This window comes from Hyperoodon ampullatus (genome assembly GCF_949752795.1).
Source record: "Hyperoodon ampullatus genome assembly, chromosome: 1".
In the NCBI taxonomy this organism is placed as follows: Eukaryota; Metazoa; Chordata; class Mammalia; order Artiodactyla; family Ziphiidae; genus Hyperoodon; species Hyperoodon ampullatus.
In genome coordinates, this window is record NC_136914.1 from 222,283,255 (window position 1) to 222,297,909 (window position 14,655).

Below are 14,655 nucleotides of genomic sequence, written 5' to 3' on the forward strand. Positions count from 1 at the left end.
GCGGCTGGTGCTGGGCCAGGACCCTGCGGGCGGGACAGCGTCTGGGGAGGTGGTGGGCTCACTCCTGGGCCCCGAGGCCTTCCAGGAAGCGCTGATCAGGCCCAGGAGTGGGGCTCCCCCGGGGGCCCTGCCCAGCACCCGGCAGGAGCGGGGTCGGGGGGTGGTGGCGGGAGGCCCATGGATTCTAGCGCACCTCCTGCCCTGCCCGCCCCGCCGCCAACCGGGGCCTCTCAGTTGTTCTCTATCTGCTCAATGTCCAGCTCGCCGTCCAGGGAGCAGGGGCTGTTGCGGATGGGCCCGCGGTCCCGCCAGGCCGTGCCCGGCTCCCCACGCCCACCGCAGCCCTCGCCGAGGGCGCAGCCACCTGCCTCCTCGCAGCACGGCTCCTCCTGGCAGGCGGGGTGGTCGTCCAGGGACGGGGGCAGAGGCTCGGGGATCGGGGTCCCGGCGGGGGTCCTGCCCCCCGTGCCGGAGGCCGAGAGCAAGGCGGTCCAGGACCTGGTGCTGCTGATGTGGAGGGCGAAGGGGCTGTGAGGGCCGCAGTCCTCCGTCCCTGCGCTCAGGCAGCTGAGGCTGCTGAAGGTCTGACAGTTCTGTGGGGGAGAGAGACATACACGTCACTCAGGGTCACGTTCCTGGAACCCAAGGCCCGCACGCCCCAGCCAGCCAGGCCCAGGCCCCTGGGGCTATCTGCTGGTGGGCCCGCCAGGCAGCGGAAGACCACCCAAGCCCTGGCCTCCTCCCCGACCTGGGCAAGGACAAGGATAACGTATGAAGAAATACCCCTGGCCGGTGAACACCACGTTAATAAAGAAAATGCGAGGTGCAGCTATTCATCTGCAAGTTGGCAAAGAGGACCAGCTTGCCAACCCCCAGTTCTGGGGGCACTGCGGGGGTGGGGAGCAGGGGCGTGCCCACAGCCCTTCACACACAACCTTTCTGAAAACGGATCTGAACTCTTCATCAGGCAATTTCACTTCTAGAATTTTTATCTGAAGAAAACAACCCGGACAGATGCAGAAATTCAGTGACATGAACGTTCCTCGTCACGCTGTTAAATTGCAAAGAAGAAAGTGACCCAGGTTCCCTGCGATAAGGGTTCCATAAAGCATGTCTTTTCAGACAAGGGAAGCCTCTTTAGCCATTAGAAGAACACGGCAGGAGTGGATTTACTGACGCAAACGGAAACCCCGCCAGGCCGCACGGCTGCACAAAGGGGGCACGGTGCCCATGCCACCCTCTCGCCATGATAGGAGGGGACATGGGCCAGGAGGGTTGGGTTGACGTCCACGTGGTGCACGTCACTGCTACCCGGGGGGCCGGTTTCCACATGAGCCCTAGGCTCCTGTGCCCTCAACAGGCACTCAGGTGACGGATGCTGCAGCCCTGCTGGGGAAGGGGCCGGGCTCACAGCTGGGGGCCGCGGAGAGACCCCGCAGCCTCCCTAGGCCTCGGCTGCCTCATCTGTAAGAGGCGAGTGATGGTCCCCGCCTGTCCCACGGGGCCCTTTGAGGTCCCCGTGAGAGAATGTGGCTGCCCAGGGCTCTGCACCCGCAGGCTCTGCCTCTGCAAGGGGCCAGCCTGGAGGAGGCAGCCTAGGGCCGGCCCGTGGCGGGCAGAGCTTGAACACGGCCCAAGGGTGCTTGGGGCCACCCACTCACAAAAGGGGGCAGGCCCGGCACTGCGCACCGATGGGTTGAGCTACACGCCTGCTCTCCCGGCTGAGCACAGAGTCAGGACGGGGAGCTGTGCAGACGAGGGTGCCCACGGCCCAGCCCCACTGGTCCCCAGCAGGACCAGCAGCAATGCTGTGCCTTCTCGGGACGAGACAGGAGAGACGCGTGTCGAAGGCAGCAGGAGGGAGTCTGGGCTTCGGCTTCCCCCCTGTACTCACTGGGGACTTGGGGGCGCGGGGAGCACCGCACGTCTGCCAATGCCAAGGTCACAGGCCTGTCCCGAGGGCCCCTGTCCTTTCACAGGCAGCAGTGTCTATATGTCACTTTGAAATAAAGGTGACCACCGGCTGTCACAGCAGGCAAGCTGCTGCAACAGGCTTGGCAGATGGAAAGGGAAAGGCGCTCTCTCTGGAGGAAAGTGGCCGGGCCTGCAGCAGGCACGCTCACCGTCCCCACTGGCGCCACGGCGGAAACCGCTCTGATGGGTTTGCTCGTCTTGGAATCCTTTGATTGACTGAGAAAGGGAGGCTGGGGTACTGGCGGGGTGGGGGGCTCTGGGATGGAGGAAAGAAGGGCTGGGCCACCAATCAGACCTGAGACGCTGGCCCAGGTCGTGGTGGGAGCCAGACTGGGGACCCTCGCGGTGCCCCTCCTGGGCCACGTGGGGCTCGCTGAGGCCCCAGGCCACGTTCCCTCCGCTGCCACAGCAGAGGGCCGGAGGCAGGTCCTCGTGCAAAACGGCCGCCAAGATCCTCCGTGTCCTCAGGTCAGAACACAAACCTACTGCTGTGTGTGGGCAGAGGCCCCAGATGCCTGCGCCGGGAGGGTCCCTGGGGCCCCTTCTGCCTCCCAGCCACTCTCCTGACTGGCCTAGACCTGAGCCAGGACGAAAGGAGAACTGGGTAGAGAGACAAGAAAGAGGGAGGATGGCTCAGCCCGGGCCTATAGAAGCAGCGGTGTGTAAGGAATTTCCGCGAACGGCAGTGTGACCCGTTACAAATAATAGCGCCCAGCGTAAACCCGACGTGCTGTGAATGGGTCACAGGTGATGCCGAGACCCTGATGCCCTCAGCCCTACGAACATGTGTTAACTAAGGTGCAGGCGGCTGCCTGACTTCATGGCACACGTGACAGCCTGTGTCTGGGCACTAATCATGTTAAACAGCAGCCACGCCAGCAGCAGGGTGCTGGGGACCCCAGTTCGTGGGAAGCTTTCGGAGATGCGGCTTTTGCCTCACGTGTGCCCGGGCGAGGCCTGAGGTCAGAGAGGCTGTTACAGTCCTGGGTTCCGCCACACGCAGGCCTGATGGCTTCAGACAAGGCCTTCCAACCTCTGAGCCTTGGCCCACCTGACAAATAAGGGCTGGGCCAAGGGCACCTGGGAGACCCCCGTTCTGAATGTCTGGAATAACTGGGTCCTTTTTGCTTTGCAGCAGGGCAAGAAGCTACAAGGTTTGGTTGGTGAATGTTGTCACAAGCAAACCCCAGGATGCCACTGAACCCCACCCTCTGAAAGTCCTCAAAGGCACCTACTCCTTGGCTACAAAGCCAGTGTCACATTGAAAACATTGTTGACTCAAAACTCAGCTGTTTCAGCCACAGTGAAAACCTGCTGAATGTCCCAGCCGGTGGCACGCCCCACCTGCCGGGGAGGAATGTGACCTGCACAAAGGGGCAGTGTGTGTGTCCTGCCCAGGCTCCATCCCAGGAGGGCCCATCCTGTGTTGGCATCCAGGGCGCGGCCCTGGGGGCAGGGTCCCGCCCAGCCTCTCCTGGCGGCTCGCACTCCCCAAAGCCCAGCTCCCATGCAAGAATGCTGCACAGGCCTGTTGGAGGCCTGGAGGCCTGTGTGCCCTCAGAAATGTCTGGGGAAAGCTGCAAAGCTTCGAACAAGTTCAAAGCACTGTGTGAACACATCTTTCCAGGGTGAAATGGCTGCTTTGGGACAGACAGTGCCCCCTATGCCAAACTCTGTTCTCTTGAGACCCGGCCTTGGCCCGGGGATGGGCCGCCTACTTGGGCACGGGCCTGCCCAGGTAACAAAGCTCAGAGAGAACCATCCACGTGGCCTCAGGCTAGTGGCTGGAGACACTGCTCGGCACCCCAGTCCTAGAGTCTGGAGCGACTTTGGAATGGAGCCCCTGAAAGTCAAGTTGCTCCCGTCAGAACTGCCAGGCCTCAGGTACCGGCAGCAGTGTCTCAGCCCACCCACCCAGCCTCCCCAAGTCAGGAGCAACGGCCCCTTCTCTGCACAGCCCTTCTGTGCAGATATCTGCTCCCGTCCCCTCCTTCTGGGTGGCAGCCCCCTGGCCAGGCCCTGGAGACTGAGACAAAGTCTTCTTCTGGGCTCAGCCCCGCTGGAACTCTGTGTAGCCCTCATTGCAGACAGAGGCCCCCCAGACCTGGGTAGTGAGAGCACCCTGAGGGCCAGGCCCGGCTCCCATCCACGCCCGCCATCCACACCCAGCCCCAAGCGCCCACACTGTGAAGAGGCCGAGGAGGACGCAGCCCCTCGCCAGCTGAGGGCACCTCTGCCTTGAGCTGCAATCTGAAAACCAGATCCCCCCTCGGGAACCTCACATTAACTTAACGGACTCGGCCCCGTCCTTCTGTGCACGCCGGCCACCACCCACCCTGCCGAGCCTTGGGCCATGAGCTCCGTCCCCTCCCCAAGTGCCAGCCTGGGGCAGGCAGCCCGGGGCCAAGGGCGAGGCAGGCTGTGGGGTGCCGTGGCCGAGAGCAGGCAGCGGCAGCCCCCTTTCTCCTGGTCGCCTTGCCCTCAGGAGGACAGGCTGTTTTCCTCACCCCCCGTCTCCCTGGGCCCCATCCTGCCTTTGAACCGGGAAGGCCTCGGGAGCGCGGTGCACGTGGCCCAGGGGAGGGGCGCGGGATGCAGGGTCTGGGGTCGGAGGAACTCGCCCAAGACTGGCCCCTCCACTGACAAGAGTCGCCTCATTTGGGAAGTGAACAGCCGTCACTGGCCTGGCTGCCTCCCTGGGCCACTGCAAGGGTCCCACGAGAAAATGGATGCGACGCGGGGCTGCTGGGGCCCCACCCACGGAAGCCCGTTCCCCAGCGCCTGGCACAGCTCCCCTGCCCCTGCCTCCCGGGACAGCCCACAGCCAGTGACTGGCCGATACGGGTTCCGGAGCTGACCCGGGCCTGGGGGGTCAAACCCCAGGTGCTTTTCACACTGCTGGGCCCCCCTGGGTTAGGCTGAGGGCTCCTTCCCCGGCCCGTCTGCTTCCCTCACTTCCTACAGGTTTCTCCCAAGGGCCTCCTGATCTCTGGGACCAGATTCCCGGCTGAAGCTCTGCTTCCAAGGAACCGACCTAAGACGGGAGGTGAAAGCACTCTGTATCAACTGCTCATCGGTACTGCTGTTCCTTCCAGAACAGGAAAGCCGGGTGCCGCTCAGAGGCTGACCGCCAGATCCCGTCAGGAGTCCACCTGTCAGGACCAGCCTGCCTTGCGTTTACTGGGGATCAGTGGTTGCTGGGGGGCCTCTCCTTGCTCAGCCCGGGGCCTCGTCGTCGTGCCCACGTGAAACTTCTTCTCAGCATCGTGCTGGGACAGAACACGTCTCCCCAAGGCACACGTGTGCTTCCCCTTCTCAGACAAGAAGTGTGACAGAGTCCCCCAGCTTCCGTCTTCCGGCACCATCCTTCGAGGCTGGCTCAGCTGCTTCTCCTCTTTCTAATGCTATCTCCCTCTTTGTAATCCAATTCGTGGATCTCTCTGTGTTACTGATTTTTAGGGAACCACCTCAAATTCCTCTAGAAAGAGGGGCATAAACAAGCCCAACCAGCCAGGCAGAACGAACAGACCGGGTCCTCGCCTGGCCCAGGCTTCTGGAGCCTTGCAGCCACTCTGCTGCAAGCTGCTGGGCTAGGGCCCTGGCTAAGCGGAGGCATTTCCTCCCCCAAGCAGACGCTCATGAGAGCAGAATTCTCCAAGTATCAAGAAAACATCAGGCCATGAGAGTGGCTAGCGGCCTGGAAATTTTCTAAGTCTCACTTGTGCTGGAAGCTGGCACAGAGACAACCAGGGCGGTGAGGCATGCGGTTTCCTGGGGTGGCAGTTTTGTTTTGTTTTTTAAACTATCTCAGGAAAGAGAAAAAGGCACCGGCTTATTTGGGGCCTACCTTTAATCCATCTTTGGTAAATTGGAGTTTCCCATGAAGGCTGGACTGTCTCTCATAGGAAGCCCCAGAGCCCAAGGGGTCAGGTGGTGGGCTGCCCCGGCTCGGAGCTGCGGGTCTGGTGTCGGGTGTCAGGCAGGTGCTGGAGGTGGTCCCTCGCCCCAGGCATCCTATCACCGTGCTCAGGCCCCAACCCAGCTCCACTTCCTGCTCACTCAGGTCTGTGTCGGGCCCAGCCCGTTTCTGTGACATGCTTATTGCCCTTCGGACTCCACAAGAGGCAGCCCTTTTGAGCCTGGACTGCTTCCCTACCTCAGGAAGAAAGGCAACGCCGGCCACACAACCCAGATGGGGAAGCTGGGTCGCCGAGGCCTGAAAGCAGAAAATGGAGTTGCCTGAAGGGAGGAGCCTCTGGGGCCCAGGGAGCACCTCGGACTTGGCACTGGACACTTGAGGTTCTTCCCAGATCACAGGTTCTAGAATCAAACAGCAAGGGGAGGGCAGGACGTATCTGAGGGGTGGAAGGATGGCCCTGGCAGTTACTAGGAAGTCCCTGCCTTCCTGGGCCTTTTTCCTCAGCTCACTGCTGCAGAGGCCACAACTGTTTCCTGAGCACCCGTCACCTGGCAGGCGGCTCCTCATCCACTAGACCCCTGCAGGGGTGTCATCCCCTGCAGAAGCAAGCCTGAGCCCAGGTGTCCCCTGCTGGTCCCCTGCGGGCCCGACCCCGCACCCCAGCGCCTGGCTCAGGGGCCGGCTCATAGAAGGTGCTAGTGCAGCCCGGTGGGGTGGGAAGGAAGGACCCGCTGGGTTGGCCCCGGGGGCTCGACTTGGGTGTCCGCACAGCCCTAAGGTCCCGGGACGCTGTGGGCACGTCCTCTGAATGGTGGCCAACCCCGTGGTCTGGAGCCCCTCTCTGCCCAGGCCACGCCGTGGCAAACGCTGTTTCTGCACCAGGCCCCGGGTGGCAGATGGCCCGCCTGGACACAGAAGGTGTGCGGAAGCCAATGAATGGCAAGGGGCCTCCCGGCAAGCTCACAATTAGAAAACAAACATTTTCTTTCTGCGGTGTGCATCCTGGCCAGCACACACTCAGGACAGGACTTGTAAAAACACCTCGCTCTCAGCTTGGCGTGGAGGGAATTCTCTGCCTGACAAAAGTCGAGGGACCTTTCCAAAGTACACAGGGCGCTGGCGGGGGGACCAAGGCTAACGCACTGCCGGGACGCATGGGGACCCTGGGGGCGGCTTCTGCACCAGGACTGGGGGCACTGAAGGTGGGTCCAAGGCCCCAGAGGGGACGGCGGGCTCTGGGTTTTGTTCAGCTGGCTGGAGCTGGGTGCTCCAAGGGCCATGGCAAGGCACAGGGAGACAGGACTGCAGAGTATTGGGACCCTCTCAGCCCAGCCCGCCATTCTCTGTTTGGATATTGGCTTCCAGAGAAAGGGGATGCTTTTCGGAAAAACGGGCAAATCGCCAATCAGTCTAACAGCCTTGTCTGCAGATAGGCAGACGGAGGCCGGGAGAAGGGAAGAGACTTGCCCCAAATCCCACAGCTGGTTGATGTGCAATCATTCCTCTTGACTTCTGGGTCGAGCTCAGGAGAACATTCGATCCTCGGGCAGGAGGGCGGCCTAGAAGAGGCTGGACAAGCCTGGGCTGGAACCCTGGCCCTCTGGGGGCCCTGGGAAGTCCTGAAACTTCTCAGCCTCAGTTTCTCATTTGTACAATGAGGCTAATATGAGCCCCAAACGAAGCCACAGAATTGTTTGGAGGGTTAACTGCGTTGAGACCATGTAGGAGGCCAAGGAGGCGCCTGGCAAACCTGAGCTCCCTCCTCCCCCTGCGCCCACCCCGCCGTGCTCAGGCTAAGGTGGGGGGCCCGTGGCTCTCCGTGGACAGCACTGCACAGCCAAGGGGTCAGGGGCTCGGCTTTGGGAACAGAATCTATACTCTAGATGGTCAAACCCACTGTCCTTTTTAACCAAAACCTGCTTTCACAGGAGCCAGAGACATGCCAGCAACACGAAAGGTGAAATCTCTAGGAATAAAAATATAAGAGACAGAGAAAAGAGATAGGAAGAAAACCTTCTAGAACACAAATGTGGGCTTGAACAAATAGACATCCTGTCTGTGGACAGGAAGACTCAACCTCAGAAAGGTGTGAATTCTCCCCAAGTTAATTCAGAAGTCTAACTCAATCCCAATCTACAACATCTACAGCAGTCCCTCCCCCCACCTCAAGACAAGCTGATTCTCAAGTTTTCATTGGAAACGTAAACAGGTGAGAACAATCAGGAAGCCTCTGCGAAGAACAATTAGGAGAGACTAGTCTTACCAGATGCTAAAACACACTACAAAGCCTCAAAATTAACAGTATACTACTACATGAGGACACGCAGAGACCAATGAAATAGAAGAGGATGTTCTGAAGTAGCCCCAGGTTAGCATATGATAAAGGTGGAATCTCAAAGCAGAGAGAAACAGATGGAATTTTCAATAGCTGGTAGGGAGACCAGTGGGTAGACATACCAAAAAAGAAGAAAAGGGCTTTCCTGGTGGCGCAGTGGTTGAGAGTCCGCCTGCCGATGCAGGGGACATGGGTTCGTGCCCCGGTCCAGGAAGATCCCACATGCCGCAGAGCAACTGGGCCCGTGCACCACAACTACTGAGCTTGAGCTCTAGAGCCCGTGAGCCACAACTACTGAGCCCGCGTGCCACAACTACTGAGGCCCGTACGCCTAGAGCCCATGCTCCGCAACAAGCCACCGCAGTCAGAAGCACGCGTACTGCAAAGAAGGGTAGCCCCCGCTCGCTGCAACTAAAGAAAGCCCACGCGCAGCAACAAAGACCCAAGGTCACCAAAAATATAAAATAAATTTTAAAAAAGAAAGAAAGGAATGGAGTTACTGACACATGCTACAACATGGATGAACCTTGAAAACATTATGCTGCTCAGTGAAAGAAGCCAGTCAATGAGAGACCACATTACTGTATGACTCCATTTATATGAAATACCCAGAACAGGTAGATCCAGAGAGACAGAAAGTAGATTAGTGGCTGCCTGAGGCTGGGAGGCTAAGGATGAACCGTGACTGGCAGTGGGCATGAGGGTTTCTGGGGGGATGATGAACATATTCCAAAATGGACTGTGGTTGATGATTGCACAATTCTGTGAACATACTAAAAACCACTAAAAGTGTTCGCTCTAAATGGGTGAATCGCATAGCGTGTGAATTATAAAGCTGTTGAAGAATGCCAAAAGCAAAGTCAAAACACAAAGAACAAATGAAATAAACATTTGCAACTCATAGCAAGGCAAAAACTAATCTCTCTCATATAGAATCGAGAAAAAGAGCGACACCTCAATTTTTTTTAAGGGCAAATGAATACAGCAGTCGCAGAGGACTATACAGCAGAGGACATACAAATGACCTTTAACTACAAGATGCTCAACTGATCAGAAGAATGCTAACTAAAATGACACGGAGAAACCATCTTTCACCTACCCGGTTGGCAAAATCCACATCTGACCAGAATCTGTCGAGGCGGCGGTGGGGAAACGGACCACCTGAGGCACCCGTCGGTGGTGTGGGGCCCCCTCAGGGTCACCTGGGCAATATCCTCCCAGACGACAAGTGCGTACAACCTGCAACCCGCCACCCTAGTGGCAGGATGTGCCCACAGAGGGTACACCTGCAAGTCTGAAAGGACCCACAGGCAACACAGCTCACAGCTGAGAAGCCTGCCCCCGGCTTGGGAGTCCACAGCCGGGGCCTGGGAATGAAAGTGGGCACGTCCACACAACAGACCCTCCTGGTGCTGGGAAAAGAGGCGGCAGCGGCTCGGCTCTGACACCGAAACACTTCCAGGGTCTATTATTTAAGGCAGCGAGGTTCAGAAAACTAGATGTTAGCATGCTATCTTTCATATATGAAAGGAGAATAAAACAAGAACCTTCTTATTTGCTTGTATTTTTATAAAGGCTTTCTAGAAGGATCACAGGAAACAAATGAGTTAACCTGAGGCCACGGGGGATGGGAGGGATGGGAGCAAGACTTTCCCTGTATACTGTTTTAATTTTTGAACATGTGAATGTACTATCAAAAAATATGTGTGTGTGTGTTTATTTTAAAAGGAAAGGACACTCTAAGTTAGGAATGAAGAAGATGATGACTCACAGGCCAAACAATCTTACTGAAGTGGTCCCTCAGATTTTCAAAAAAAGAAGTCCCCCTCCCACACCATCTCCATATTAAAACCATTGTAATGTTTCTCCACCGAAGTTCTTTTTGACTTTCCTTTTCTCCTATTGGCAGGAACAAGGCTTATGCATCACACAAAAAATGGCACTTTGCAAAACTGCAGACAAAAAAAAAAAAAAACCCTCCACGGGGTTCTTGCACTTAATAATCACCAAATTAAATCTGAGTTTCACACGAGCACAAGACGTGAAAACATCAAGAAGGGCCAACCCTTGAACAGCAAACAGGCCACACATGTGCCAGACATCTGCCTGTGGGCAGTCGGCTGTTCGGGCCTTTTCCCGGGGCTGATAGGCGGGCTCATAAACACAGGCAGGGGGAAATCCCTGGGAAACATCTCGCTGTTCTAGAGGTTTGCAGGGCACCCCACCTGCCTGGTGGAGGCTGGCCTGGGGTCCTCGCTCCATGGGAGAACACTGCCGGGCCCTGTGGGTGACCCAAGGCGGGGCCGGGGCTGCTTTGCGCCCAAAACCCCAGCTTTCCCCAAACAAGGCCCGTCTCTTGGACTGCGCCCACCTTGCCCAAATGGGCCGGTGCCCGCCATTCAGAGCAGCTGCCCGGCCGTGCCCCAAGGCAGGGCAAGGTGGCTGCTTGTTTGTCAGAAACAGTCTAGGGGAACGGCCCCCGTGTGTCTGCGAGAGGCTCGGTGCCGAGGACGGGCGTGTGGGCCAGGTATCTGCAGTTGTGGTGCGTGTGGATACAGAGTCCCCACTTCCACCTGTCAGCATATTTCCACACCTGGTGAACACACGAAAAGCAGAGAGTAAGCTCAAAGTGCCAGATTCAGCTGGATTTCCTCTCTATTTGGTGCGGGGGGGAGGGGAGGATCTCTTCTCCCCTCCTTAATGATAAAATATAAATCAAAAAGAAAGGCAGGCAAACACTGTGGAAACACGACTGATTTACCTGCTCCAACCGGCCTCAGCACGGAAAACGTCTAAAGCCCACAGTCCCCAGGCCCCTCACAGACTGACCCTCTCCGTGGACAAAGCGCTCCCCTCCCGCTGGAAAGGACCACCAGGCGCCCTCGCCTCACTCCCACCCTCTCTGGTTTGGTTCCACCCCCTCCAAGCTCTGCACCTCCAGGCCCCCGGCCCCTGACTTCAGGGAGGACAGTGTCCGAGCCGGGCCCAGAGGCCACCTGCATAGCCGGGATCCAACCCACACCACTGGCTCCTGCGTCCACACTGACATCAACGGCACTGGAGGAGTGGGCTTCACAGCAATGGCCACTGGGCACTGACTCCCAGCTACCCGGCCCCGGCCAGAGGGCCGGAGAGGAGAAAGACATGCACGCTGTCCCCATGTCTGCTGTCTGGAACCTCGGCCGTCTCCCAAGGCCAAATACTGGAAAATCCAAGTAAAACTTGCCACAATCAGGCTGAACTCCGGGCAAACCCAAGGCCAAGAGAGCCTACACCAACCATCTTAGGATAATCCCAGCACCCCTCAACTCCTGGGAGCCAGGACCCTGGCCGGTCCCAGACAGCACTTGCGCTCGGAGCCTGAGGATGTAGCCAGACTGGGAGGGCAGGCTCGGGGAACAGGGATGGGCTGGAGGCCCCAGGCGAGGGGGCCTGTCTCCCCCGACTGGACCACCCACAGGGCACCCTGGTCTGTCCAGGTCCCCTGAGAGGGATATGGCAGGGCCACTGGCAAGAGGCCCCAGAGGGCCACTACACAACATCTGGCTGCCCTCACTTCCACAGCCTCAAGGGGGGCTCCCCTGCCCATCCACAGGGATTCCTCATCGGCTACAAAGCTGGCCACGTCACAAGCCCCAAGCCCCACTCCCTTGCTCTGTGACTTGGCCCAAGGTCAGGGTCCAAGGGCAACGGCCCCCCCCAGGGAGGCACTGGGCCCACGTGGGAGAGCGAGCCCCGCCGGGACATCAGACGCAGGGTCTGGGTGCAGCTCCAGGGCCTCAGGCAAACCCTGCTCCCCTCGCGGCCTCCGTCTGCCCTCCGTCCTGAGACAGGGTGGTCCCCAAGGACCCCGCGGCAGCCTCAAGCAGAAGGTGGGAGACGACAGGCAAGCCCCAAGGGCAGTGTGGTATCCAGGACACCCCTGAGGGGGTGTGGTCACCTGGCTCCAGGCTCCAGCCTGTCATGTACTGGCTGTGTCCTAGGGAAGTCCTGGGTCCACGTACACAACGAGGGAGTTGCTGGTCCTGCATGAGCCTGGCTGTCCCTGCCCGGCCTTGCCTGCGCCCTCCCTGCCCACTCAGGCTCCCTGGATGCTCTAAGCTCTCCTGGGGGTGCCCCACCTCAGCCAGGATCATCACCCCCTCGATAAGTCTCTCTGCCCTCACAGCCCAGCTAAAACACCCTCCCCGCCCCTACAAAGCCCTCTTGGAGCCTCCCTGCCCCACAGGCTGGCTGGCAGGGTTCTGGAGGGCTCGGCCAGGGAAGAAGTCTGCCGGCCGCACCTCTGATGCCTGGAGGAACGGGGTCGGGTGGCTGCATGGAGAGTTGACAATGGTGACCCATTTGGGGTGGAATCCCGCGTCTGCCACTACGTGTTCCCTCCTTGTGCAATCTGAGTTTCTCTTTCCCCATCTGTAAAATGGAGAAATAAAACTGCCCTTGCGGGGCTGTAACGGGGCTGAAATGAGATCATAACAGGGCCCGGCTCAGCGGGATCTCCACACCACATTATGGTGTCCAGCTGCACCAAGACGGAGGAGGAGGGCCGGCCCTGCCCCGAGGAGCTCAGGCGGAAGCCACAGAGGGAGAGCCCTTCACCCACAGCTGTCCCAACCGGAAGTGGCCCGTGAGAGCAGAAATCCCAGGCGTGCTGGGGAAAAGAGAGGCCGCGCTGGCCTGTCCTGGACACCAGAGTCCTGCGGGGGCGAGGAGGGGCGGCTGGGCTCCTCCAGCGTGTCCCAGCGTGCCTGGGCAGGGCAGGTGGCCACATGGCAGCGGGTGTGGCAGGACATTCCTGGGCACATTCCACCTCTGTGGGCTCGGCTGGCCCTCCTGCAGAGCCAGGGCTGAGTGGCAGGGACACCGTGTGGGGCTCTGGTGGTCCCAAGCCCCGGAGGTCCTATTAGAGGACCGCCTCTCCTGAGGCTCGATCTCACCTGGAGGCAGCCCGGACACTCAGCTACAGGACAAGGTGGGGGGCTCACCCCGGGCTCTTGCCCACCAGGCACTTTTCCTGGGATGGCCTGTCCTCTCACCCGTGTAAGTCACATCTCGCCAGCCAAATCCGTCACTGCAGCAGGGCAGGGGCCTAGCAGAGGCCCAGGATCCCTGGATGGAGTCCCAGCTCTGTCCAGAGCCCCAGGGGTGACCTGAGGTGTCATCCCCCTTGGAGCCCGGTTCCTCCAAGCTGCGGTGAGGGACGACAGAGGACAACCATGGGAGCCAGGGAGGTTGCAAAGACCTGGGAGCTCGCGCGGTGCTTGCGAAATTCTCTGGATGCTTGTGGCCAATAGCCCAAGACTCCTCAGTCTCCGCTGCCCAGGGAAACTCTGTCAGGGAACCCCTAGTGCAGGGGCTCTTGGGCTGAGGGGTAGGGGGAGCAGGCCCAGCATTCTCCACCAGGCCCAGGCCAAGCCCACCCCAGCAGGAGATCCAGATTCCAGGCCAGGAGCAGGCACCCAGGAGACTTTTTTTTTTTTTTTTTTTTTTTTTTTTTTGCGTTACATGGGCCTCTCACTGCTGTGGCCTCTCCCGTTGCGGAGCACAGGCTCCGGACGCGCAGGCTCAATGGCCATGGCTCACGGGCCCAGCCGCTCCGCGGCACGTGGGATCCTCCCAGACCGGGGCACGAACCCGCGTCCCCTGCATCGGCAGGCGGACTCCCAACCACTGCGCCACCAGGGAAGCCCCCCAGGAGACTTTTTTAAAAAAATATTTATTGGGCTTCCCTGGTGGCACAGTGGTTGAGCATCCACCTGCCGATGCAGAGGACACGGGTTCGTGCCCCGGTCCGGGAAGATCCCACATGCTGCGGAGCAGCTGGGCCCGTGAGCCATGGCCGCTGAGCCTGTGCGTCCGGAGCCTGTGCTCCGCTACGGGAGAGGCCACAACAGTGAGAGGCCCGTGTACCACAAAAAAAAAAAAAAAAAATTTATTTATTCGTCTTTACCTGGTCTTAGTTGCGGCATGCGGGCTCTTAGTTGCGGCATGCTGGATCTAGTTCCCGGACCAGGGATCGAACCCAGGCCCCCTGCATTGGGAGCGTGGAGTCTTAGCCACTGGACCACCAGGGAAGTCCCTGGGAGACATTTTCACAAAGCGCACTGGAGATGCCACAGAGGCTGTGCAGGGCATGTCCTGAGCGGCACAGGTGTGGCCTGGAGCATCACGCCCTATGCCACCAGACAGACACAGGAGCGGAGTGTGTGCTGCTCTGAGTGAGTCTGGATAAGCCGTTTCCACTTAGAGGCGTGATGGAATCATGATGCCTACCTCGTGGAAGACCCAGCTCAGGGCCTCAGCATGCTGACAGAATGCACTTCCCACTTGGAGGCCTGACCGCAAGCTCCGGAAGGGCTGGCCAGGGTGGGTCCCTGTTTCTTTGACTTTCCCAGGGACACACCTCAACATAACTGAATTTCCCGAC

General features: G+C 59.2%; 1 protein-coding gene across 1 annotated transcript in view; it reads right to left on the bottom strand.

Moving 5' to 3' along the window:
* Positions 1-230: 230 nt before the first annotated feature.
* Positions 231-14,655, bottom strand: part of FAM53B (family with sequence similarity 53 member B) — a gene marked incomplete at its 3' end in the record, with an annotated part of 73,590 nt that continues 59,165 nt past the window's right edge. The window contains exon 4 of the mRNA XM_079708111.1: positions 231-593. Within this exon, the coding sequence (XP_079564237.1) occupies positions 231-593 (363 nt within the window). The remainder of the gene's footprint in view (positions 594-14,655) is intronic.